Source organism: Vulpes vulpes, chromosome 1, assembly GCF_048418805.1.
Source record: "Vulpes vulpes isolate BD-2025 chromosome 1, VulVul3, whole genome shotgun sequence".
NCBI lineage: Eukaryota > Metazoa > Chordata > Mammalia > Carnivora > Canidae > Vulpes > Vulpes vulpes.
Window position 1 is genome coordinate 149,300,031 of NC_132780.1, and position 26,675 is coordinate 149,326,705.

Here is a 26,675-nt window from a genome sequence, read left to right on the forward strand (position 1 = left end):
AAAACACTTGCTTTTTTTTTTTTTTTAACACTTGCCTTTTAATAGCTAGGGTAACATGCAGGAATATATATCTTTTTTCTCACTCAGTTTTATCTAAGTTAAATCAATCTTTAATAAATTTACTTGCAGAGCAAAGGCAGTGTACAAGAGGCCAAAGGCATTAATTATTATCTTCTGGGAACTACAGGTTCATGCAGATAGTAACTTTTGTGATATGGTCAAATATATAGTTGGACGTTACAACATAATACTTTACCCTTGGCTCTGGGACATTATCTTTCATAGTAACCACAAGGGCAGTCACATGTTATCCGCACTTTATCACAGGTCATATTACACCTACAGAAAGGTAAAATATGACTCGCATTGATCTTGTCTCAGAAATATGGGGGCTCACAAGTTCTTGGCCATCACTGTACATTTATCAAGTGGCTGCCAACAGCCCTGGCCATGGTGGAAAAAGTACCAAAGGAAATGTGAGGCACTATTGTGGTCCTTCCATTTTAAAAAACTGAGTTAAGACAACAAACCTAAAACTCCAGAAAAATTTAAAGTATGATAATAAATAACCCAGTATTAATCCACATAGTTTGAATGCTAAGCTTGATAGGACCTAAATTCAACATGGATATAGCATCAGACTTTAGACTACAGAATTTGATTTTTTTTTCTATAAAGGACCTTAATGATGATCCAATACCTTCACTTTACTGATGTGATCTAGAGACCCAATTAATACAAATAGAATCTTTGTTATCTCCAGAGTAGCATATTTTTTAATGTGTGAATGTAAGAAGTGTTCTAGTAGTCTTTTAAAAGTATTTATAAGGGCACCTGGGTGGCTCAGTGGTTGCGTGTCTGCCTTCGGCTCAGGGCGTGATCCTGGGATGGAGTGCTGCATCAGGATCCCCGTAGGGAGCCTGCTTCTCCCTCTACCTATGTCTCTGTCTCTCTTTGTGTCTCTTCTGAATAAATAAGTAAATAAAAATATTTTTAAAATAAAATAAAAGCATTTATATACTTTTGTACAAAGTATATAAATGTATAATTAATCCTGAACCACATATTTAAAAGAAGAGGGGCAGATAATGTGCTTTCTTCAAACTCTGAGACAACTTCACCCATCCACACATACAGGGCTTGATCTCACCTGCACAGTTGAGCCCGACCACAAACACTCTTTCTATGAAGGTTTCGACTTTCAAAGCACAGTGAGTCAGTGCCTGACTCACTAGTGCAAGGACACTTGTTTCCTTGCAAGGAAATAAGGAATGGAAGCTTTCCACTTCCATTGCCATCACAATCCAATACTGGATTGAGTATTTCCCTGGGATCGGCTGAACAGCAGTATTTTCCTAACAAACATCACATAGCACCTCACTAGGTACAGAGGGGTTAAGCGTGAATGTCCACATCAACTTTCCTTACCATCTTGCAAAGACCTGTGCTGCTGCTTTTACTTCTCTGGCTGCAAGTGAAGACATCTCTGATTTCTTCAAGCCATTAACACTCAACACTGTAATGCAATTTGCCCCACAAAATGACTTGCTTTACCAAATTGCTTTTATGAGGTAATTTTCCAGAACATACATGTATTGATAAGAATAGGAGAACTGTTTCAGGGTAAGCACAGTCACAACCTAGGATATGGTTGCATCATAACCCCCAGTGTGTGTGTGTGTGTGTGTGTGTGTGTGTAAGCTGTCCTGTGTACACCTCTGCACATTCTCCCAGCCAACCACATCAGCCACAAGCACTGAGGTCTGCTGAGAGGAAAGTTCTAGTCCTCCAGTTGTTGTATACCCCTCTAGGACACTGGTTGGCAAGGACTGCTAGTGAGAAGATTTATGGTTTAAGAGAGCCCTACTCACAGGCTGATAGATCAACACACACAGAAAGGTCACTGTACCCAGAATTCTGACAAGAAAGCACCGGGCAAGGAGTCCTGCCATAAATACACTCACACATACCACATGGACAGAAAAATAGAAGGGCTAGGTACCACTCCAACTCAGCAAGATCCTGCAAAATGAAATGAAGGAGATTTCTGCAAGAGAAGCAATGAGAGAAAACACACACACACACACACACACACACACACACACACACACACACATCTAGAAGGCAGTAGTATGTATTCCTGGCAAGGTTCAGCTGGAAAAACAGCAACAGATCTCAGAAGCAGAGCTGTAGCCAGGAATAAGCTCAGCTTAAGCCATGTTCAGTAAGGCCAGGATAACACTCCTGGAGGATTCAAGGACGGGCTGGCTGCCCTCTCTTCTGGGCCTCCAAGCTGAGCCATGACCTGTAGTCTACCACAAGTCACTCAACAAATACCAAATTCGTCCTAAATGTTCCGGCCCCTTGAGTCACTGCGGAGAGATGAGGGGATTTCAGTCAGGCGGATGTCAGGCACTGCTGAGGCAATATAGACCATCTTCACACCACCCACCACATGCTGAGGAGGCATTTCCCCTCCTTTCAAATGGTAGGAGAATCCCACAAGGCCACAGGAGTAATAAGTGGAGTCAGGCCCTGACCTCAATTCTGATTCCAAAGCCCAAGACGTCACATTACTATGCATAAACTATGGCTTCTGTCCTAAAGAGGCTTAAAATAAGCTAAACCAATTAGAGATCAATACAGCCAATATAATGAAGGATTACAAACAAGTTATCTTAAGATTTTAAAGAGAAGAGAGGGGAGCCTGGTTGGTTCAGTCCAGGGAGATGTGGGAGTCTTGATCTCAGGGTCATCAGATGGAGCTCCAGGTTGGGTGTAGAGATTACTTAAAAAAAAGAAGAAGAAGAAGAGGAAGAAGAGAAATAAGTAGCTAGAGAAGACTTTAGGGAAGAAGGAGGGTGTGGGCTCCTTCTCAGAGGATGGGTAAGATTTGCCCAGGGAGAGTAGGGAGGAGGGTGGGAGTTTCTAGGGGAGCAATCTGAGCAGTGACACTGCAGTGGGAATGAAGCCATCCCCCTTAACAGGACAGCAAGACCAAACTGCGTAAAAATGGAGATGTAAACTGAGCTGAAAATAGGATTTAGATAGGAGGGGTGAGGCCTGATTATGAAGGCCTTGAAAAATCAGGCAAATTATTTTAGACTTGTGACAGCAAATGGAGAGGAACTGAAGGTTGCAAGGCAAGGAGAGAGTTGAGGAAGTGATAGTTTAAAAAAATTAGATGGACAACAAAGGCTGAAGAGACCAGAAAGAGGAGCATCTCATTCATTCATTCATTCATTCATTCATTCAGCAAACAGACACTGAGGGCTTATTAAAAAAGCCAGGCTTGGGTGGCCAGTAAGAGGCTGCTCCGGTCTGCAGGAGAGGAAGGGTGAGGTTCTGGATGGGGGCAGGGATCTGTATAAATCACATTTCAAAGGTCTTGATGACTCACTGATATAAAGGATGGAGGAAATAAAGGAAAGAAATGGTTATAGATAATTCCAAAGGTTCAAGATTGACATGATTTCCACCTTTACTAGAAACCTCAAAAAGCGCTGCGAATAAAACAATGAAAGTACAAAGAACTTTTATGATGTTGAACAGAAAAGAAAACCTTGCAAAAACCTGTTCTATATCCTGCCAGCTCATTTACACATAGTCTGTAGGTAAGAAACTTCAGTGAGAAAAACCCACTTCTGTGTGACTAAATGCTGTGTTCCCTTGACAAGAAGCACAGAACCTCTGCCTCCTCAGACAGGCTCCATCAACCCTCCACTATATCCCTCCATCATCTAAACTAAACCGATCTCATTAAGAAACCTGGCTGCTCACTCCTGCCCAGCTAACAGCTTTGACTTTGGAGAAGGGGCAAGCCAAAGTGGACAGGGTGGGAAACAGAAAGTTGGCACGGTCGGTGTAGGGTGCTGGACCTTAGAGAGGAGGCAATGGTACAGGATATCATTTTAAGTAGAGAACCCCAGCACTGGTCTCATTTCTACACCCACTTCCAGGACAATCACTGGTCCTCAGATAGGCAGGAAGGCCTTAAAGATTCCTTACCAAATTAAAAAAAAAAAAAGAAAAAGAAAAAGAAAGAAAGAGAGAGAGAGAGAGAGAAGGATTCTTTACCAAATTGCAGCACTTTATCCAGAAGTGATTTCATATGTGCATATCTATGCATACATTTACTCCGAGTACGGCTGGTATATGGTGAAGCACAAATTCTTCTTAATAATTTATATGCTGATGACACAAATTTCAAGCTCATTTTAATGTCACATTCAGCAACAGTACAATTCATTATTGAGGCACATCCCGAAAGCCTACTCACTGGAAAATGCAAGAAACGAAAAGTGCAGCTATCAAACTTCTACTGCCAAAAAGAGTGCTCTGGGCAAAAAACAAACAAACAAACAACCCAAAAACAAAATAACAAAACCACACAAGAACGCAAGTCCCAATACCTTGGAGAAATCTAGTCTTGCATGCACGATTCAAGGCAGTATTCTCTCAGCATAGCCCAGCTTTGGCAAAAGCAGATCTTTACTTGATTATAAGTAGAAATGAATACTTTTTTTCTGCGGAATGATGCCTCCCACTACTTTTATGTTTAAAAAAGTAAGACCTCTCAATGGTAGTGTCCAAGTCAGATTTGAACAGGCACATTACAAAAGAAACGGTTGCTCTGGGGGGGGTGGGGGAAGAAACCCTTTAACATCCATCTCATCACATCTACTCAGGTCAAGAAGAAATCAGAGCAGAAAAACAAAAACCAAAAAACTGAAAAATGGTTGCACATACATGGGTGCGGATTCCTGCTAAGACCCCATATGGGACAGCCACGGGCCTAGTCAGGGAAATTCTAGGAACAAGTCCTCCACATCCCGTTGGAAGGGGCTTCCACCTGGGCGGGGGGCTTCGCCGTCCGAGCCGGAGGGCAACCCCCCCCCCCCCCAAACCTTCCAGACTCCCAGCCATCCGGAGTTTCCACGCCGCGAGGGCGAGAGCCACACGACGGCGGAGAGAAACTACAGCCCGGCAGCGTCCCCGTCTCCTCCGGGCCCCGGGGGGGGCCCCGGGCGGCGGTGCCTCCGCAGCTGCAGCTCTCGGCGCCCGTGACAGGTCGCCCCGCTCAAGCCCCTCGCCTCCCGGGCCCCACTTACCCGCGCCGCGGACGCAGGCGGGGGCCCGCCCCTGCGGTGAGCGCGGCTCCGGGGCGGCGGGGGCGCCGCGGCCCGCAGGGCACCCGGGGAGGGGGGCGACCGCCGCTAGGACCGGCCGCGCGGTCCGTGCGGGGACGCCCGGGCGCTCCGGAGGGTCGCACGGGCCGCGCGGCGCATGGTGGAGCAGCAGGAACCCGGCCGCTCTCCAGCCTCCGGCAGAAAAACAAACAAAAGGCAGGGAGGCTTCTAGCGGGGACGACCGGGCGCTTTCCCTGGGAAAAGTTACCCTGCAGCTCCCCTCGCTGGCCCTGCGCGTCCCTGCACCGCGTCCAGGCCGCCGCGGCCGACCGAGCCCGGGGAGCCGCGCCCCCGCGGACCTCCCCGGCGCCCCGCCCCCGCCCAGCCGCACAGACGCCTTTTCTGCAGGTCGGCGGCATCCGGCATCAGGACGTAGAACTGGAGGCCGTGCACGCCGGTTCTGAGGACGTTTCACTACAGGTTGATGCTCGTGGTGAAAAAATCTTCTCCCCCGGCGCAAAAAAACGTAACCGGGGATGCGCCTTGTGAATGAAATCAATGCCCCTGAAACGTTACGCTCCAACATGGGGTAAGATGGCAGATGGTGTTGGATTTTCCCGCAATAAAAAATATACATATATTTTGCTTTTAATGAAAACGCAAGGGATTGCCTGGGAGGATTCATTGGAACTTGAAGAGTTTTATAGGTAGCAACTTCAGTTTGAAAGACTGGATTGTCACCCAGGTGGGAAGCAGACTAGATGGTATCTAATGCAACAATTGTCCTCTGTGTGTAACAAGTTATATGCAATCTAATACTTGCACTGGTCTGTTAAACACACTCAGTTGTGTCATAAATTATGTTGTAGAGAGTATCTTAAAGACGGTCCTGAAGTGACTTGGAAAAAAAAAAACTGCTTCAAGCCTACCCCCCCCCACCCCGCATTTAAATTTAAACGATTGCCCCAAGACTTTATATTTTTCAGAATTAGTTTAATGCCCATAGCAGAGGGGGCAACTTTACTTGGAGGCATCGGAATCATTTGGGGGCTTATGAAAACAGATTGCTGGGCCTTTTTCCCAGAATTCTGGTGCTGATGCTTTTGGTCCAGGGAACCATATTGCCCTAAGCAACACACTTTTCATCAATAAAGCAATAGCCCATTTACACATTGTGGGTCTTTCTCGGAGTTTAAATTTTCCAGCTCATCACCATATCGATTTTCTCTCCTTTTATTTTTGAATTCTAAGAACTGAAGGCATTGTTTTTTTTTTTTCCCCCCCTAAAAGAATCTATATCAAAGACCTGAATCCCTCACTCTTCTTCCTCCTATTGAAAAAACCTGCAAGATGCAAGATTTCCCTTCCCAAATGGGAAAGGATCATCTGGCCTCTTGGCAAATGTATAACACTGATCTTTGTGTTTACCTATGTAACACCCAAACCATTTGGCAAACGAAAATTGAAAGTATTTATCAACGAAAAGACCGAGACAACAGGGGTAGCCTAACAAATTATATACTGCTCTGGTGAAGAGTGATTTTTAAAGTATCTAAAATTAACAGTTTTAGTCAAATTCAGTTGTCCATGCAAGTCTACCCAGCAAATACAGGGACTCCCTTGGTCTACCTTTAGCAAGGGTCCACTGGTCAGGAAAATTATAATCCTGTAAATATAATATAATAGGATAATACAAACCTGAGGTGTAGTAGATACAGCAGGTACTGGTCTAAAATAGAAAATTAGTAATTGAAACATAACAGCAGTTTAATAAAATAGGTGCTTAATTTATCCTGATGAATACTAATTATTATTTTATTAAGCTTTATTTTTTTTATTAAGCTTTATTATTAGCTAGAATAGAAATTATCTGTATTAACCAAGATATCTTAAATTAGTATTCAACATGTTCAATGAAATTGAGTAGTTCTGAAAACATTTCCATCTGCCTCATTCTTCATTTGCAAAACTGATCTTTTGTGTTTGTGAATCACATTTATCAATCTCCGGTTATAAATCCTTACAACTGACCCCCCCCCCCCCCCATTTAAAATGAAAAATCCAATTTTAAAGAGGTCTTGGGAGGAAAGTCAAGTTTAAAAGACTTAAGTTTCCTTTAAAAATTAAAAACTTAGATTTTTTTGGCCTTCGTTAAACATGAAGGTACTTTTTCTAGGTGGCTGATTTGGAGGGGCAAACAAAAACACCCATTCGAAGGGTGGATCCTAATATTTAAAAATAGCAGCTGGGCTTCCTTATTGTAGCTCACCATTTTGCCATCCCCCCCCCTTTTTTTTTTTTACTATTTTTCTGCCGAACGTACTGCATTTCTAATACCTCCAGAATATAATAGTGGATAAGAGGTTTAAACTCAGTGGGCTCGTCGAACTAGCGTCTTGGAAATCTGATCACTGTTAGTACCTGACGCCTGGTAGAAATCGTAGAAACTCAGTGTTTGCCAAATGAAGATAAGAGCCTGTAAGGCTGTAGGTTTTCACAGAGCATACAACCTTCCGTATTCAAAATAAGGTAAAATGTGGAAAAATAATAAATTGCCTGATAGATTCAAGTGTCTTCTTAGGAAACAAAGTCGGGTGTTTGGCCTTTAAGAGGTGGTACTAGTATCGCGAGCAAATTCCGGCGCTCCAGGCGGAACAGCGGACTACAAATCCCAGAGAACATCGCGGGCGCCGTCTCCGCAGAACTGGAGTTTCAGGGCCTTGGGAGCCTCAACGTCTTTACCCCATTGCATGATGGGATCTGTAGTAAGACTTGCCTCGCGGTGTCACTACCTGCCTCCTGCTTCTCTCCTAAGCCTATCTTTTCCTCAACCTCCAGATCCATGTTTTCAAAAAGTTTAGTCATTGTAAGAGCCTGTGACTGTAGTGGAGTTTTACTGTTTCCCTGCATTCCTGGCATGGGACTCCAGACAGAAAAGCGTGTTAGCGACCTTACCGAGCACCAAGTGGATGCTCGACTTAAGGCAAGTTTGCCTTAGGGTCTCAGACCTAAATTTGAGTCATAAACGTTTTTTTAGATAATGTTTAGATAAAGTTTGCATTAAGGGGGTCACTGCGACACATACGTGGGCTCAAACTGGGGTCGGCAAATTGGGGACCTGACGCAACGCCGCCTGGCGGACAGTAGGCCGACGGCCCCATCCCTCCACTAGGCAGCGCACGCGAGGCGGGGGTAGCAGTGAGGCGCACGCAGGCGGCGGCGGCGGCGGCGGCGGCGGCACTGCGCATGCTCAGTGCGTCGACCCAGGTTTCCGCAGTAGAGGGGGCAGCTCCGCCGCGGCGTCCGGGGTTTCCAGCAGCGCCGACGCTCGGTGCTCGCACGGTCCTCGGCCTCGGCTGGCAGCGGGCGTCCCTCCGCTCCGCGACTTCCCGGCCGTCGCTCTAGCGCGCCCGGATCTGGCCCCCTGCCCCGCGAAGATGGCTGCCGTACGCCGGGCCCGCAGTTACTGCCGCTGCCTGGTGCGCTTCTCCGACCGAGAACTCTGCTAAGCCCCGTTGCAGCAGACGGGCAGGAGTAGGCACCCGGACACCCAGCACACCTCCTCGGGGGAGCGGTGCGCAGGGGGCGCGGAGAGCCCCTGGCCCGCGGCCGCCTGCCCCGCCAGCATGGTAACCCGGGAGGGGGCGCGGGGGGCGGGGGGCGCCCAGAGGGGCGCGAGTGCGGCGTGCAGGAGGGGTCGGGCCTGGGAGGAGGGAGCCTGAGGGGTGGGAGCTGCTCGGCCGCCACCGCCGCAGGGCCCTCGGCCTGAGCGGGCCCCGGCGTGGGGCCGCGCGGGGTGCAGGACACGGAGGAGAATGCCTCTTCTGGGTTCGCTGAGGACGCTGAACCGGCCCTGCCCCTCTCGAGGGGTTTTTCTAAAAGCGGTGAGCACGGGTTGAGGTGAGCCGTTGCAGCGTCCGAAATCGGCGGGGGTGGGGGTACACGGAGTGGGGAACCTGGCAAACCCAGACACTTGTTGATTCCCCCCCCCCCCCCACTCCGGAAAGCGGTACCGATGGAGAACGCGTTCAGATCCTTTAAGGAGCACCTGGATTTAGGACGCACCTGCCCGGTGGCTCTGCGGCCCTGGAGGTGTGCGGTCTCCCTCCGTAGCAGGGAGGGCCTGAGCAGCGTCGGTGCGGTCCAGAGGAAGACAGAGGGAGTTAAGCTCCAGAAACTGACGACGCAAATTCCACGGGACGATCGCATGCTGGAATCTTGTAGTCTCTGCCCTGTGCTGCCTTCCTTTGGTCTTGAAAAAATTTCCTCTCTGAGAAACTAATCTCTGGCTGGGATGAAATGAATCAAGTGTGAAATGATACCAACTGCTGAGTTCATCGTAGGCACACACAAATATTTATTGAGTAAATGGATGGCTGAATGTATTTCATGAAGTTAACCCGGAGGATAGAAAAAGCAGTAATGGACTATGCCCTTAAGCTTTCAGAAGTAGTTTCCCTGATCAGGATTAAACACTTAACTTTTTTTTATATTTCATTAATCCCATGTGTAAAACAGGAGTAAAATGCCAGAGACACGAACTACTCAAGCGAAAGGTGCTGTTTAGGTCGGACTCAGTTGTGAAAATCTCTGGGTGACAGCTGGGACCTAACTTCTTTCAAGTGGTATTTGAGTTGGCAAAATGTAGTAATATCCCTAATTTGATGTCTGTACTGCCAGAATTAAAGTCATAAAGGATTAAGAATTCAAGAATAACACAGGAACTCAGGGGAGAAGATGCTTTCTGTATCATAGATTTCTCATTTTTTTCCCTTGAGGTATGCACTATGCGTCCACATGACTTTTTATTTGTTGATTCAGGCAATTTTTTGGAGCACTTATTAGCAGCCTGACATTGTGCTAGACCCCCCGCACAACATTAGATATTTGGTATAACCAAATAAATCTCCCAAGGTGATTTATGGTAAACTTAACCATAGAATGTCAGCTATGAAAAGGGACCTCAGAGGTTGCCACATCCAATGCCCTCTCTTTGCAGATGTGAAAGCTGAGGCCTAGATAGACCTTTACCATGACTCAATGTGTTTGGCCCTCTGAGATTACAGACATGACTGATCCTTGTTCCCAATGCACTAACTCTAGGGAAGAGACAAAATAATGTTAATGCAGGTGTTAGGTGCTTGATACAAGCACAAGTGTTGTAGGAAAACAAAGGCAATTGGGAGGATCAGAAAATGCTTCTTACTGAATAATCCCTGAGCTGAACCTTGAAGGATGAGAAATAGCCAAGTGAGGAAGAAATTATTCCAGACGGAGACAGCAAGCAGCATACGCAAGAGCTTGGAGCTGGATGGAGCAGGGAAAGCTCTTGAATGAAGTCAGGTTAGCATGACTGCGAGGACAGGGGTAGAAGGCTGAGTTACCAAGAGGATACCCTAGAGAGCTCAGGTCCACTCCTATTAGCTGTACTTAAGAGTTTACAGTAATAAATCAGCCTCTTACTGGAGAACAGAAAGAGCCTTTACAGTGGGATATATAAATTCAAAGTCCTTCATTATGTATTTTCCTATTAGTAGGAAAGCTCCCAGCTTAAAGAGACTAAAAAATATATTTGGTAATACATAAATGTTTCCATTTTCCAGTTTTCTGGAAACTAATTCGGAATCTTGGCCTCTTTCATTTAGTTTTTCATTTATTTATTCTTTTCAGTATGCCCAGTGCTTTATCTTATACCAACTAGTTCAAGTCTTAAAGTCACCTCTGCTTTGAGCCTGGTTGTCAGAGATAAGATAAGAAACGGGGCTTATTTATGTTTCTCTGTAAAGTACTGCAAGTCTGTCTGGTGGTTGAGTTAAAAAATTTGTGTTAATACAAATGTTTTTGTCCTAGAAATGAATTACAATGAAAATTTACAGTGATAAAGCTTACATCTTTGGAACAAGTTAAATAGGTTTCATTATTTCTTATTTCTGACTCTCAGGTCATTTCCCCTATTGCCACATTATAGGACTGAACACATAGAGTGTTGAGCAAGTCCCATTTGCTAATAAGTCTATTAGGCAACAGACTGACCTGAGGCAACATGTCATTTTCCCGGGGAAGGTAGGATTCAGTTTAATTTAGCAAACATATAGGGAGAATACAAGGATAAAATGTGAGGAAACTGACCTGAGACCTCTGCTAAGCCCCAAGCCATTGCACAGTAATTCCAGTCCAGTTTTATTCTACCACAAATCAATCCAATAAATAAAAATCTGGGCTTATGAAACAGAACAGGCTTCTTTATAAAAACATTCACTATTACATGACTTTGATTAATGAGCTTTCCTAGGACATTTGAAATAATAAACAGACAAAAGTCATACTCACATATTGGTAACATGACAGCCACGTAAAAGGAAGGACATCCATATACGGACTAAAAATGATCTTTTAAGTGATCCAAGAAATAAAAACCATTTGCTGAACTCTGCTGCAGCTAAATGTTATTTTTTGAATCAAAGTTGTTTTAAATCACCTACTGACACATTTTAACTGGAGCCCAGTGAAGTCCTTTATTCTTCAGTGTTAGGAAAGTATCGAATCATTAAATCATTAATCATAGGAAGTTTAAATCATTAAACTGTGAAGGAGATACCTAGAGAGAAGCAACTGAATATTTCACTGGGCAGGTAGCTCAAGGAGATGTGGATTATAAAGGGAAACTGATGTTTGTATATTCCTGACGATTATTTTGTTTTTTCTCCCCTCAGGCAGAAGCTGAGGAAGATTGTCATTCTGATACTGTCAGAGCAGAAGATGATGAAAATGAAAGCCCTGCTGAAACAGATCTGCAGGCATGTTTCTTCAAGTGTATATTCAATTCATTGCTTTCCATGCATAAGCAAAGATTGGTCGTACTTACGATTTATCAATTCTTTTTTAAAAAATTATTTATGTATTTAAGTAACCTCTATCCTCATCGTGGGGCTCAAACTCACAGCACCCTAGATCAAGAGTCCCATGCTCTTCTGACTGAGCCAGCCAGGCGCTCCAAGATTTATTGGTTCTTATTTGCATTGAATTTAACTGTATTTTCATACTGGTTTACAGAATATGCAAATTAAAGCTGTGTTACAGATTTTTTTTAACCATTTGTCACCATATGTTATTATAGTATCATTGGCTATATATTCACTAAGGTATACTTTTTATTTCTGTGATACTTATTTTATAACTGGAAATTCATACTTAATATTCTTTAGCTATTTTGCCCATTGCCCCCTCTGCTACCCACCAGTTTCTTCTCTATATTTATGAATCTATTTCTGTATTTTGTTTGCTTGTCTTTTGTTTTGTTTTTTAGATTCTACATATAACTGAAATTATATGATATTCGTCTTTCTCTGACTTACTTGACAGTATAACCACTAGGTCCATCCATGTTGTCAAAAATAGCAAGATCTCATTCCTTTTTGTGACTGAGTAATATTCCGTGTGTGTGTGTGTGTGTACACAAATACACATCTTTATCCATTTATCTGTTGATGGATACTTTAGGTTGCTTCCATATCTTGGCTATTTTTAACAATGCTGCAATAAACAAGTACATGTATCTTTTTTAAAAAAAATTTTTTTGGTTACATATATCTTTTCAAATTAGTGTTTTAGTTTCCTTTGGGTAAATACCCAGTAGTGGAATTACTGGATTGTATGCTATTTCCATTTTAATTTTTTTGAGGCACTTCCAGCCTGTCTTCCAAAGTAGTTGGAATAGTTCACAAGGATGCCCTTTTTTCCCCACATCCATACCAACTTGTTACTTCTTACCTTTTTGATTCTAGCCATTCTGACAGGTGCGAGGTTAATATCTCCTTGTGGTTTTGATTTTCATTTCCTGATGATTAGTGATGTTGAATATCTTTTCATGTTAACTGTTGGCCATTGTCTTTTTTTAGAAAATGTCTATTCAAGTCCTCTGCCAATTTTTATTTATTTATTTTTTATTTATTTTTTTTTAATTTTTTTTTTTTTAATTTTTATTTATTTATGATAGTCACAGAGAGACAGAGAGAGAGGCAGAGACACAGGCAGAGGGAGAAGCAGGCTCCATGCACCGGGAGCCTGACGTGGAATTCGATCCCGGGTCTCCAGGATCGTGCCCTGGGCCAAAGGCAAGCGCCAAACCACTGCGCCACCCAGGGATCCCTCTCTGCCCATTTTTAATAGAATTATTTGTTTTATTAGTATTGAATTATATAAATTCTTTATATATTTTTGATTATCATTTGCAAATCTCTTCTCCCATCAGTATGTTGCCTTTTTGTTGTCTTGTTTCCTTTGCTATGAAAAGTTTTTTATTTTGATGTAGTCTCAGTAGATTATTTTTGCCTTTGTTTCCCTTGCCTGAAGAGACATATCCATAAATATATTGCTAAGGCCAGTGGTTAAGAGATTACTGCCTGTGTTTTCTTCTAGGAGTTTTATGGTTTCAGGTCTCATATTTAGGTCTTTAATCCATGTTGTTTGTTTGTGTGTGGTATGAGAAAATGGCCCAGTTTCATACTTTTGCATGTAGCTGTCCAGCTTTCCTAGCACCATTTATTGCAGAGACTGTTCTTTTCCTCATTGCATATTCTTAACTCCTTTGTTGTACATTAATTGACCATTTAGGTGTGGGCTTATTTCTGGGCTCTCTATTCTGTTCCATTGATCTTTGTGTCTGCTTTTGTCCCAGTACCCTACTGTTTTGGTAAACGTGACTTTATAGTGTATCTTAAAATCCAGACTTGTGATACTTCAAACTTTGTTCTTTTTCAAGATTGCTTTGGCTTTTCAGGGTCTGTGTGGTTACATATGAATCTTAGGATTATTTGTTCTAGTTCTGTGAAAAATACTCTTGATATTTTGACAGGGATTGCATTGAATCTATGATTTGATTTGGGTAGTTGGACATTTTAACAATATTAATTCTTCTAATCCACAAACATGGGATATCTTTCCATTTATTTGTGTTGTCTTCCATTTGTTTCATCAACATCTTACAGTTTTTAAAGTAGAGCTCTTGGGCAGCCCGCGTGGCTCAGCAGTTTAGCGCCGCCTTTGGCCTGGGTCGTGATCCTGGGGACCCGGGATCGAGTCCCACGTTGGGCTCCCTGCATGGAGCCTGCTTCTCCCTCTGTTCTCCCTCTGCCTGTGTCTCTGCCCCCGCCCCCCAAGAATAAATAAATAAATCAAATCTTAAAAATAAAGTAGAGCTCCTTTACCTTCTTGGTTGAGTTTATTCCTAGATAATTTCTCTCAGGTGCAATTGTAAATGAGATTGTCTTCTTAATTTGTCTTTTTTTTTTTTTTTTTTTTGTCTTTTTGCTACTTTGTTCTTAGTGTACAGAAGCGTATCAAATTTCTAAATATTTGTATCCTACAGCTTTGCTAAATTCATTTGTAGTAACAAATGAATATCGAAGTATCGATAGTTTTTTGGTGGAGTCTTTAGGATTTCCTGTATATATCTGGAAATAGTGACAGTTTTATTTCTTCCTTACCAATCTGGATACCTTTTCCTTTTTTCTTTCTTTCCCTTTCCTTCTATTTCTTTTCTTTTCTTTTCTTTTCTTTTCTTTTCTTTTCTTTTCTTTTCTTTTCCTCTTTCTTTCTTTCTTTCTTTCTTTCTTTCTTTCTTTCTTTCTTTCTTTCTTTCTTTCTTTCTTTCTCTCTCTCTCTCTCTCACTTTGTTTTTGAGAGAGAGAATGCACACGAATTGGGGAAGGGGTGGAGGAGAGGGGAGAGAGAGAATCCCAAGCAGGCTCCATGCCCAGTGCACAGCCTGATGCGGTCCTCAATCCAATAACTCTGATATCATGACCTGGGCCAAAATCAAAAGTTGGACCGACTTAACCAACTGAGCCAACCACGCACCTCATGGATACCTTTTATTTCTTGTTTGATTGTTGCTGCTAGCACTTCCAGTACTGTGTTGAATAAAAGTAGTGAGTGGTCATCCTTGTCCTGTTCCTGATCTTAGAGGGAAAACTTCTGCTTTTTCTACCATTGAGTATGATATTTATTAGCTGTGGGTTTGTCAAATATGGCCTTTATTATGTTGAGGTATGTTCCCTCTAAACTCACTTCAAAAAAAAAAAAAAAGATTTTATTTATTTATTTATTTATGTATGTATTTATTCATGGGAGACAGAGAGAGAGAGAGAGAGAGAGAGAAGCAGAGACATAGGCAAAGGGAGAAGCAGGCTCCATGCAAGGAGCTTGATGTGGGTCTCCATCCCAGGACCCCAAGATCACGACCTCTGAGAAACTAATCCCTGGCTATGATGGTTGATTTGCAAGTGTTGAACCATCCTTGCATCCCTGGAATAAATTCTACTGATTGTGGTTCATGATCCTCTTAACATATTACTCAATTCAGTTTGCTAATATTTTGTTGAGGAGTTGAACATCTGTAGATCATCAGAGATACTGGCCTGTAGTTTTCTTTTTTTGTAGTGTTTTTGTCGGTGATGTCAGGGTAATGCTGATCTTGTAGAATAATTTTCCTTCCTCTTCTGTTTTTGAAATGGCTTGAGAAGAATAGGCATTAACTCTTTTTCAAATGTTTGTTAGAATTCTCCTGTAAAGTCACCTGGTCTTGAACTATGTATTTTTTTTTGTTTGTTTGTTTGATTAGCAGTTCAATTTTGTTAAGGTAATTGATCTGTTCAAATTTTCTATTTTTTTATTCAATTCAGTTTTGGAAGACTATATTTTTCTAGGAATTTATCCATTTCTTTTAGGTTGTCCAACTTGTTGGCATATACTTTTTTATTATATTGTCTTGCATTTCTTTGTATGTCTGTGGTGTGGTGTCAGTTATTATTTCTCCTCTTTCATTTCTAAATTTATTTATTTGAATTCTCTTTTTGTCCTGATGAGTCTGGCTAAATTCTCCCCCCACTCCCCCATATCCAGCTCTTTCTATTTTTTTTTTTTAAGTCTTTCATTTATCTCTGCCCTGATCTTTATGATTTCCTTCTTCCTTCTTTATACTAGCTTTGGATTTGTTCTTTTTCTAGTTCCCTTAGGTGTCAGGTTAGATTGTTTATTTGAGATTTTTCTTGTTTTTTGAAGTAGAAACTTGTATCACTATGAATTTCCCTCTTAGAACTACTTTGACTGCATCCCAAAGATTTTGGGCCATTGTATTTCCATTTTTGCTTGTCTCCCATGTTTTTTTTTTATTTCCTCTTTGATTTTTTTGTCGATTTATTAGTTATTTTGTAATGTGTTATTTAGCCCCTTCATGTGTTTGTGATTTTCCCAGTTTTTTTCTTGCAGTTGATTTCTGGTTTCATAGTGTTGTGGTCAGAGAAAATGCTTCATATAATTTCATACATTTTATTTTTTATTTTAATTCTGACATAGTTAATGTACAGTATTATATTAGTTTCAGGTATACAATAGCATGTTTTAACAATTCCATACATCACCCAGTGCTTATTATAGCAAGTACACTCCTTAATCAACATCACCTATTTTACCCATCCTCCCATCCACCTCCCCTCTGGTAACCATCTCAAACTTTTCAAATTTGTTGAGACTTATCTTGTGGCCTAACATGTGATCTGTCTTGGAGAACATTTCATTTACACTTGAGAAATATGTGTATTCTGTTGATTTTGGTTGGAATGATCTGTATATGTTAAATAATAGCTAGTCTCCTGTGTTGGGTTTTTTTTTGTTTGTTTGTTTGTTTTTTGTTTGGTTTTGATTGATTTTTGTTTGTTTCCTTATTGATTTTTCTGCCTAGATGATCCATCCATTGATGTAAATGAGGTATTCATGTCCCCTGCTATTAGTGTGTTACTGTCCATTTTTTCTATGTTAATATTTGCTTTATGTATTTTTAAGTTCTCCTATATTGGGTGTATAGGTATTTATAATTGTTATATCCTTTTTTTAAACTTTTTTTTTTTATTGGAGTTCAATTTGCCAACATATAGCATAACACCCAGTGCTCATCCTGTCAAGTGCCCCCCTCAGTGCCCGTCACCCAGTCACCCCTATATCCTTTTTTTGGATTGATCTTCTTATATGTTTTATACTATTCTGTGGTGCCTTTCTTTGTTTCTTACTACAGCCTTTTTTTTTTTTTTTTTTTTTTTTAAGATTTTATGTATTTATTCATGAGCGACAGAGAGAGAGAGAGAGAGAGAGAGGCAGAGACACAGGCAGAGGGAGAAGCAGGCTCCATGCAGGGAGCCTGACAGGACTCCATCCCAGGTCTCCAGGATCACACCCCCAGCTGCAGGTGGCGCTAAACCGCTGTGCCACCAGGGCTGCCCTCTTACTACAGTCTCTATTTTAAAGTCTGCTTTGTTTGGTATAGGTATTGTTTTTGTTTTTGTTTTGCTTCCATTTGCGTAATACAGATTTTTCTCTCCACTTTCAGTCTGTGTCTTTGGATAATGAAGTCTTTTTTTTCTAACATACAATAAATAAAGGGTACACTTTATTGGCTTATCTCCAAATATTTGTCACATTTTATTTTAGTCTTAAAAACTATTTTTGAAAATAGAAGATTTACTGTGAATTAAATATTATACGTGGAAGTTGAAACTTGATAAAGCTCTTGGGCTTTGGTTTCTATGGTTGTCATCTTCATAGCTGAATAAATTATTTTTTCCTTTGGTAATAGTTTAGTCCCATTACATAAAATAAACTTTGGAAAACAGGTTTTTTGTAGTCTGATTTGAAAAAAAATTTATTTTAATTCCAGTTAACATACAGTGTTATATTAGTTTTAGGTGTACTATACAGTGATTCAGCCATTCCATCTATCACCCAGTGCTCATTATGACAAGTGTACTCCTTAATCTCCATCACCTGTTTAACCTATTTTTCCACCCACCTCCCTTTTGGTAACCATTGTTTTATTCTCTATAGTTAAGAATTTTCTGTAATTAAGGGTTTGTTTCCTGTTTTTTATTTCCCTTTGTTCTTTTGTTTTGTAAATTCAACTTATGAGTGAAATCATATGATATTTGTCTTTCTCTGACTGATCTCACTTAACATTAGACTCTTAGCTCCATCAATGTCGCAAATGGCAAGATTTCATTCTTTTTTTATGGCTAAATAATATTCTGTTACACACACACCACATTTTTATCCATTCATAAATTGATGGGCACACTTGGGCTGCTTCCATATCTTGGCTATTGTAAATAATGCTGCTATAACTGTAGGGGTGCATGTATCCCTTTGATTCATGTTTTTGTACTTTTTTGGGTAAGTACTCAGTAGTGTAATTGCTGGATTGAAGAATAGTTCTATTCTTAATTTTTTTTAAGAACCTCCAAACTTTTTCACAGTAGCTGCATCAATTTGTGTTTCTACCAGCAGTGCACTAGGGTTCTTCTCCATGTCCTAACCAACATCTGTTGTTTCTTATGTTGTTGATTTTAGCCATTCTGATAGCCATTCTGATACCTCATTGTAATTTTGATTTGTATTTCCCTGATGATGACTGATGTTGAGCATCTTTTCATGTCTTTTTTGGCCATCTGTATGGAGTAAACTGTATATCTTCTTATTTTCAGATTGGGTTATTTGTTTTTTGGGGTATTGAGTTTTATAAGTTTTTAATTTTTTTTCAGATACTAACTAGTTCTTTATTGTGGATGTGTAATTCATAAATATCTTTTCCCATTCCATAAATTGCCTTTTAGTTTAGTTGATTGTTTCTTTTGCTATAGCTTTTTATTTTTTGAAGATTTATTTATTTATTTATTTATTTATCTATCTATCTATCTATTTATTTATTTATTTTGGAGAGCATGTGGGGGGAGGAGAAGGGGGAAAGAAATATAAGTAGATGCTGCATTAAGTGTGGAGCCCAACTCAGGACTTGATCTTGTGGCCTTGAGATCACAACCTGAGTTGAAACCAAGAGTTGGATGCTTAATTGACTGCGCCACCCGGGCACCCCAGAAGCGCTTTTTATTTTGATATAGTCCCCCACCAGTTTATTTTTGCTTTTGTTTTCCTTACCTCCAGAGACATATCTAGGAGAAAGTTGGCATGGCCAATGTCAGGGAAATTACTATCTTTGCTCTTAATAGAATTTTTATGGTTTCAGATGTCACATTTAGGTCTTTAATCCATTTTGAATTTATGTTTGTGTAAAGTCTAAGAAGGTGGTCCAGTTTAATTCTTTGCATGTTGCTATCCATTTTTCCCAACATTATTTGTTGGAGAGACTATCTTTCTCATTTGATATTCTTTCCTGCTTTGTCAAGGATTAATTGACCATATTATAGCTGTGGGTTTTTCATATATGGCCTTTATTATGTTGACCTTTGTTCCCTCTAAACTTACTTTGTTGAGGGTTTTTATCATGAATGGATGTTGTACTTTGTCAAAAGCTTTTTCTGCATGTATTAAAATGATTACATGGTTCTTCTCCTTTATCTTCTTGATGTGATGTATCACATTGATTGGCTTGTGAAGATTGAACCACCCTTGCAACCCAGGAGTAAATAGTATTTGATTGTGGTAAATAATTTGTTTTTAACGTATTGCTGGATTCAGTTTGCTAGTTTTTGTTGAGGATTTTTGCATCTATGTTTGTCAGGGAGATTGGCCTGTCATTCTCTTTTTTAGTAGTGCCTTTATCTGGTTTTGTTATCAGGGTAATTCAGGCCTCATAGAATGAATTTAGAAGTTTTCCTTCCTCTTCTACTTTTTTGGAATAGTTTAAGAGTAGGTATTAACTCTTCTTTAAATGTTTGGTAGAGCTTTGTGTAGTGGCAGTATCATAGCTAATAAAGTTTATCCAAGGCACAATTATTGCTAATTAAATGTTTGGTAGAATTCCCTGTGAAGCCATCTGGTCCTGGACTTTTGTTTGTTAGGAGTTTTTTTAAATTACTGATTCGGTTTCTTTGCTAGTTATAAGTCTGTTCAATTTTCTGTTTCTTCCTTTTTGGGTTTTAGTAGTTGATGTGTTTCTAGAAATTTATCCATTTTTTCTAGATGTCTGTTTGTTGGGATATAATTTTTCATAATATCCCTGTAATTGTTTGTATTTCTGTGGCATTGGTTGTTATTTCTCCACTCTCATTTGTGATTTTGAGTCCTTTCTCTTGTTAAGTCTGGCTAGAGGTTTATCAATTTTATTATTTTTTTTTCTAAACACCCTGCTCCTGGTTTCATTGATGTATTATATTGGTGTTTTTGTTTGTTTTGGGGTTTTTTTGTTTTGTTTAGTTTTTTAGTTTCTTCTTTTTTTTTTTTTATTAAGATTTTATTTATTTGAGAGAGAGTGAGCAAGAAAAGGAGCAGATAGAGGGGCAGAGGGAGAGGGAGAAGCAGACTCCCTGCTGAGCAGGGAGCTCGACATGGGGCTCCATGAGGCTCCATCGCAGGACTCCAGGATCATGACCTGAGCCAAAGGCAGATGCTTAATTGACTGAGCCACCCATGTGCCCTTGTTTTTTTTTTTAAGTTTCTATATCATTTATTTCTGCTCTGATCTTTACTATTTTCTTCCTTCTAGTTTTAGGTTTTGTTGTTTTTCTAACTCCTTTAGGTGTAAGATTACATTGTATTTGAGATTTGTCTTGTTTCTTGAGGTGACCTGCATTGCTATAAACTTCCCTTTTAGAACCAATTTTGCTGCATCTCAAAGGTTTTTGATGTGTTTTCATTTTCATTTGTTTCCATGTACTTTTTAAATTTCTTCTCTTATTTCCTGGTTGACTCATTCATTGTTTAGTATCATGTTATTTAATCTCCATATATCAATCTTTCCAGATCTTCTCTTGTGATTGACTTCCAGTTTTATACTGTTACAGTCAGAGAAGATGCATGGTATGGCTTTACTCTTCTTGGCATTTGGTGAGGTGTGTTTTGTAAGCCAATATGTGATATACTTTGAAGAATGTCCATGTGCATTTGAAAAGAATGTGTATTCTTTCTCATTTTGCGTAATTCTTTTTTCTCTTTGTTCAGCTTGATTATTTTCCATTATTTTGTCTTTTAGGTCATTGATTCCTTCTTCTGCTTCTTCCAGTTTGCCATTCATTCCATTAAATGTGTTTCTCATTTCGTTTATTGAATCCTTTATCTCTATGTTATTCCTTATCTCTTTGTTAATAATCTCACTGATGTCTTTCACTCTTCCCATGTCCAGTGAGTATCTTTATGATCATTACCCTAAATTCATTATCAGGCAAATTACTCATGTCTGTTTCACTTATATCTCTGGCCGTGGCCTTCTCCTATTCTTTCATTTGGACAGGTCCAAAATGTCTTCTCATTTTGTCTAAGTCTCTGTGCCTATTTCTCTGTATTAGGAAAGTCAGCTGTGTCTCCTGCCCTTGAGGGTAATGGCCTTATGAAGAAAAGGTCCTATAGTGCCCTGTAGTCTAGTATCTCCTGTTCCCCAGGGTCTGGTGCTTCAGCGAGTGTCTCAGTTGTGTGCTGTATGCATTCTGCTGTTATATCCTGGCTGCTTTAGCCTTCAGGCCAATCTGCAGAAGCTTTCTTTGCCTGTTATGGGCAGTGCTTGGTCCTTGGCCGAACGTGTTAAGTTTTAACCAGGTGTGCTCTGGCCTGCTTGTGAAATGATACCTGTCACCACTACCACTGGAACTGAGGCCGTGCAAAACTCCTGGGTTGGGAAACATGGTTTGGGCAGGGATTTAGGCTGGGCTTTGAGGGGAGAGGAGGCCTTCCACAATGGGATAAGGCAATTGTGACTAGGAAGGGTGATACCTCTGGAATATGGAGTGGTGGAGTTTGGTATAAGTAAGTTAGGGAGCAATTGTCCACTCTTTGCTCTCCCCCTGTGTGCTAGTCTGCGTCTAGCCCATCTCTATAACTGGGACTGCCTCCTGGCTGCAGGGGCCATGATTTGTTTCTCTCCGATGTTGTCTTCACACTATCTTCTTCGATGTGGCCTTTTCTCTACCTTTAGTTGTGGAGTTTGTTCTGTCAGTCTTCCGGTCAATTTCTGAAGTATTTAGGATGATTTGATAGTTGTCTAGTTGTATTTGTGGGATGAAGTGATCCTAGGGTCCTCCTACTCTGCCACCATCTTTCAGACTTTGAAGTGAGTCTCTTGTAGGCAGCATATAGGTGGGTCTTGTTTTTTTTATCCATTCACCACCCTGTCTTCTCAATGGAGCATTTGGTCCATTTACATTTAAAATACTTGTTGATAGGTATATACTTATTGTCATTTTGTTCATTGTTTTTTGGGTTTTGTAGTTTTTCTCTGTTCCCTTTTTCATCTCCTGCTCTCTTCCCTTGTGATTGATGACTTTTCTTTAGTGTTATTTTTGGATTCCTTCCTCTTTATATTTTTGTTTATCTATTACAGTTTTTCATGTATGGTTACCATGGGGTTCATTTATCACATCCTATGCATATACCAGTCTATATTAAGTTGATGGTCACTTAAGTTCAAATGCATCCTAAGGCACTAAATTTTCATTACCTGTTACCTGTTTTTTTTGTATTTGACATCTTATTTTACTACTTTTTAGTTTTTGTATCCCTTGACTGATTTTTATAGATGTAGTTGTTTATCATGTTAGTCGTTTAACTTTCATATTGGCTTCATAAGTTTTAATCTATTACCTTTACTATATGTTTGCTTTTACTAGTGAACTTTTTTCCTATCAATATCTTCTTCTAATTATGGCCTTTTCTTTCCACTTAAAGGATTCTTTTTAACATTTGTTGTAAGGCTGGTTTAGTGGTAATGAATTTAACTTTTTCTGTCTGGAAAACTCTTATTATGAGTAATAGCCTTGCTGAGTAGAGTATTCTTGGTTGTAGGTTTTTTTTTTTTCCTTTCAATACTTTGATAATAGCATGCTACCCTTTTCAGGCCTGCAGTTTCTGCTGAAAAATCAGCTGATAGCCTTATGGAGTTTCTCTTGTATATAACTGTTTTCTTTGATTTTAAGATTTCTCTTTCTTTTCTTTTCTTTTCTTTTCTTTTCTTTTCTTTTCTTTTCTTTTCTTTCTTTTCTTTCTTTTTTCTTTTTTCTTTTCTTTTCTTTCCTTTTTTTTCTTTTCTTTCCTTTTTTTTCTTTTCTTTTCTTTTCTTTTCTTTTCTTTTCTTTTCTTTTCTTTTCTCTTTTCAGGTTTTATTTATTTATTCATTATAGACAGAGAGAGAGAGAGAGAGAGAGAGAGAGACGGGCAAAGGGAGAGGGAGCCTGACCTGGGATTTGATCCCGGGGCTCTAGGATCACGCCCTGGGCTGAAGGTGGCGCTAAACCGCTGAGCCACCTGGGCTGCCCAAGATTTTGTTCTTTATCATTACTTTTTGCCGTTTTAATTATGGGTCCTGGTGTGGACTTACTTGGGTTCATCTTGTTGGGGCTCTCTGTGCTTCTTGGACCTGGATATCTGTTTCCCTCTCCAGACAGGGAAGTTTTCAGATATTCTTCAAATAAGTTTACTATCCCCCCCCTTTTTCCTTTGGGAACCCCTATAACACAAATATTATTACATTTGATGATTTTGCAGAGGTCCCTTAACCTGTTGTTCTTTTTCCATTTTGCTGTTGAGCTTAGTTGCTTTCCTTTATCCTGTCATCCACATCGCTGATCAATTCTTCTTTGTCCTCTGATCAGCTATTGATTCCCTTAGTGTATTTTGCATTTCAGTTGCTGAGTTCTTCAGATCAGATTGGTTCTTTTTTATATTTTCTGTCTCTTGGTTGAAGTTCCCATTGAGTTTATCAGTTTGTAACTCTGCTGAATAGCTTTATGACCATCACTTTGAACTCTTTATTAGGCACAATGTTTATCTTAGTTCCTTTAGCCTTTTTTTTTTTTTTTAAGCGATTTTTGTCTTGTTCTTTTCTGTCTCCTCATTTTGTCTGACTCTTTGTGTGTTTCTTTGTATTACGTAGGTCAGACACATGTCCTGGTCTTTAAGGTAGTGGCCTTGTGTAGAAGAAGTCCTGAGGTACTCTGTAGCTCAATCCCTTGGTCACCAGAACCAGGCACTCTATAAGCATCTTCTGTGTTGGCTGCCTTTGCCCTTCTGTTGTGGATGAGCTATGATTGATATAAGCATGCTGGTGGGTTGGACTGTCCTTGGTTCAGGTGGTTTCAGTGGTCTGCTGCTTCTTAGTGCAGGTGCAGTGGGCAGGTTTTGCTGTTGATGCTGTTAGATGCCTGGCTGTAGCTGCTATGGGCTTTATGGTTGTTGGAGTCAGTTTTCACATTGGCTGTCTGCAATTAACCACTACTGACAACTGCAAGCACACCAAATGGCAGAGATTGCTTCCTGCACAGCCAGCAAAGAGACTGGCTGCAGGAATTTATGTGCTATTGTGTGGGGTTATCTCCCTTCCCATGATAGGAGTCCGTAGGAAGTGTGCTGGTCCTGGCCAGGGCTGCCTGCTGGCTGTAACAGGTATAGAGCTATTTTGGATAGGCACCTACTAAGGTGGGAAGTCTACAGGTAAATGCAGCAGCCAGGCGCACAGTGCTGGCAAGGCAGATAGATAGTGTTAGAATTGGCTCCCACATGCATCCAGCTATCCAGGGTAGAGGAGGGAAGGAAAATGGCACCCACAAGCACTTTTGTTCCTGGGGAACTCTCCTGCAGATACCTGCCCGTTTGGCACATGTCCTAGAATTAATTAATAAATGCCTGTTATATATACCCCAGGCATTTTATTTTATTTTTTTAATTAATTAATTAATTAATTAATTAATTAATTTATTTATTTATGTTAGTCACACAGAGAGAGAGAGAGAGAGGCAGAGACACAGGCAGAGGGAGAAGCAGGCTCCATGCACTGGGAGCCCGATGTGGGATTCGATCCCGGGTCTCCAGGATCGCGCCCTGGGCCAAAGGCAGGCACCAAACCGCTGCGCCACCCAGGGATCCCCCCCCCCAGGCATTTTAAAAGTGCTATTTCCGGGTGGAGTTATTGGTGTGCTGGCTCTGTGCTCGCTTCGGCAGCACATACACTAAAATGGTGTGCTGGCTCTTTAAGGGTGGAGATGCCTTTTCCAATAGCTCTCTGCCTCTCTTGGAATTAAGCCTCACTGATTTTCAAAGCCCGATGTTATGGGGACTCTTCTTCCCAGGGTTGGGAGTGCCTGGTGTGGGATTTGATCCTCTCATTCCTCTATGCCTGGTACTTTGGATGATACCACCACTCCTCATGTGCTGCTTTCCTACAGGTACACTATTCTGAGATTCACTTGGTCTCTAGAAAGGTCAATGCCTCTCAATATATTAACAGAAACCCAAAAGAGGACAACTTGTTCAAATGTTAATACCTTTGCAAAGGTCTTAATGCAGTGTTTTGTTATATTTTGCATTGAACACATGTATAATGATGAATTAATTATTTCCTTATTCTGGAAAATTTTGAAAGTGCTCACACTGAGGATAACAATAATTGCCATTATGAGGTTTGATACATGGGTTTAAAATGTTCAAAACAAGACATAACTCAAAACCCATCACCTTAAAATAGATTTGACCACCTAAAGGTTAAAACCTGTATGTAGAAGAGACATCATAAATCAAGAGAAATGATTAGCTAGAAAAACCTACTTACCATATATTGGCAGAGCATTGATACCTACCCTCAGTATTTGGAACATCCTTATAAATTTGTGCAAATGACACAAGATTGATATGAATGGACAATTAATGGAAAAATAATATAAATGCTATTAAATATTTGAAGAGATAGTGTCATGATTTTTAAAATACAAATAAAATCTAAAATGAGATTTTTCTTAATGAGATTAGTGAAGAATGCCCATTGTTACCCAGGCTTTGAGAACACTCAAGCAGTGCACATGAAGTGTAAATTGCTATAACTTTTTTGGAGAGCAGTCTAGCAATATGGAACAAAATGAAAAATATTCCATTTGATCGAGCAATTCTTTTTTAATTATTTACTTATTTGAGTGAGAAAAAGTGAGTGCATGTGCACATGAGTAGGGGGAGAGGCAGAGAGGGAAAGAGAATCTCAAACAGATTCCCCACTGAGCACAGAGCCAATGCAGGGCTGGATCTCACAACCCTGAAATCATGACCAGAGCCAAAATCAATACTCAGACACTTAACTGAGCCACCCAGGCACCCCTGGTCAAGCAATTCTATTTCTAGAAAATCAATCTTAAGGAAATAATGGGGAAACTGAGTAAATATACATGTACAAAAATGTTTATTATAGCATTGTTATATGAAAAAATAGAATACAATCTAAATATGCATCACTTGTATTAAGTAATGGTGCATTCATACAGTGAGATGCACCATAGCCATTTAAGAGGATGGGGTAAATCCTGTGCGTTGAAATAGAAAAATACTCATTGTAATTAGATAAATGCATCTTACTGAATTTATAAGCCTTATAATACTTATTTGGAATGTATCATCTAGCAGACATTTGGTGTTACTAATGATTGTGTAGGGCAGAGGTGTATGTGTTTTGTGTTACAAGTAGGAGGATGAGAACCAAAGCTGTTTAGAATGGCAAGACAAAATTATTTTAAGAACTTACCCATTCTATATATGCCCCTTTAAGAAAACCTAGGAATAATATACACAGTTGTATTG

The 26,675-nt window shown here is 40.4% G+C and overlaps 1 protein-coding gene across 2 annotated transcripts in view; it reads left to right on the forward strand.

The window, feature by feature from the left end:
- Positions 1-8,353: 8,353 nt before the first annotated feature.
- The window catches only part of FBXO9 (F-box protein 9), a 46,673-nt gene continuing 28,351 nt past the window's right edge, over positions 8,354-26,675 (forward strand). For both annotated transcript variants that reach the window (XM_072734015.1, XM_072734010.1), the window contains exons 1-2: positions 8,354-8,758; positions 11,843-11,926. In XM_072734015.1, coding sequence (XP_072590116.1) covers positions 8,756-8,758; positions 11,843-11,926 — 87 coding nt within the window. In that variant the 5' untranslated portion in view covers positions 8,354-8,755. The remainder of the gene's footprint in view (positions 8,759-11,842; positions 11,927-26,675) is intronic.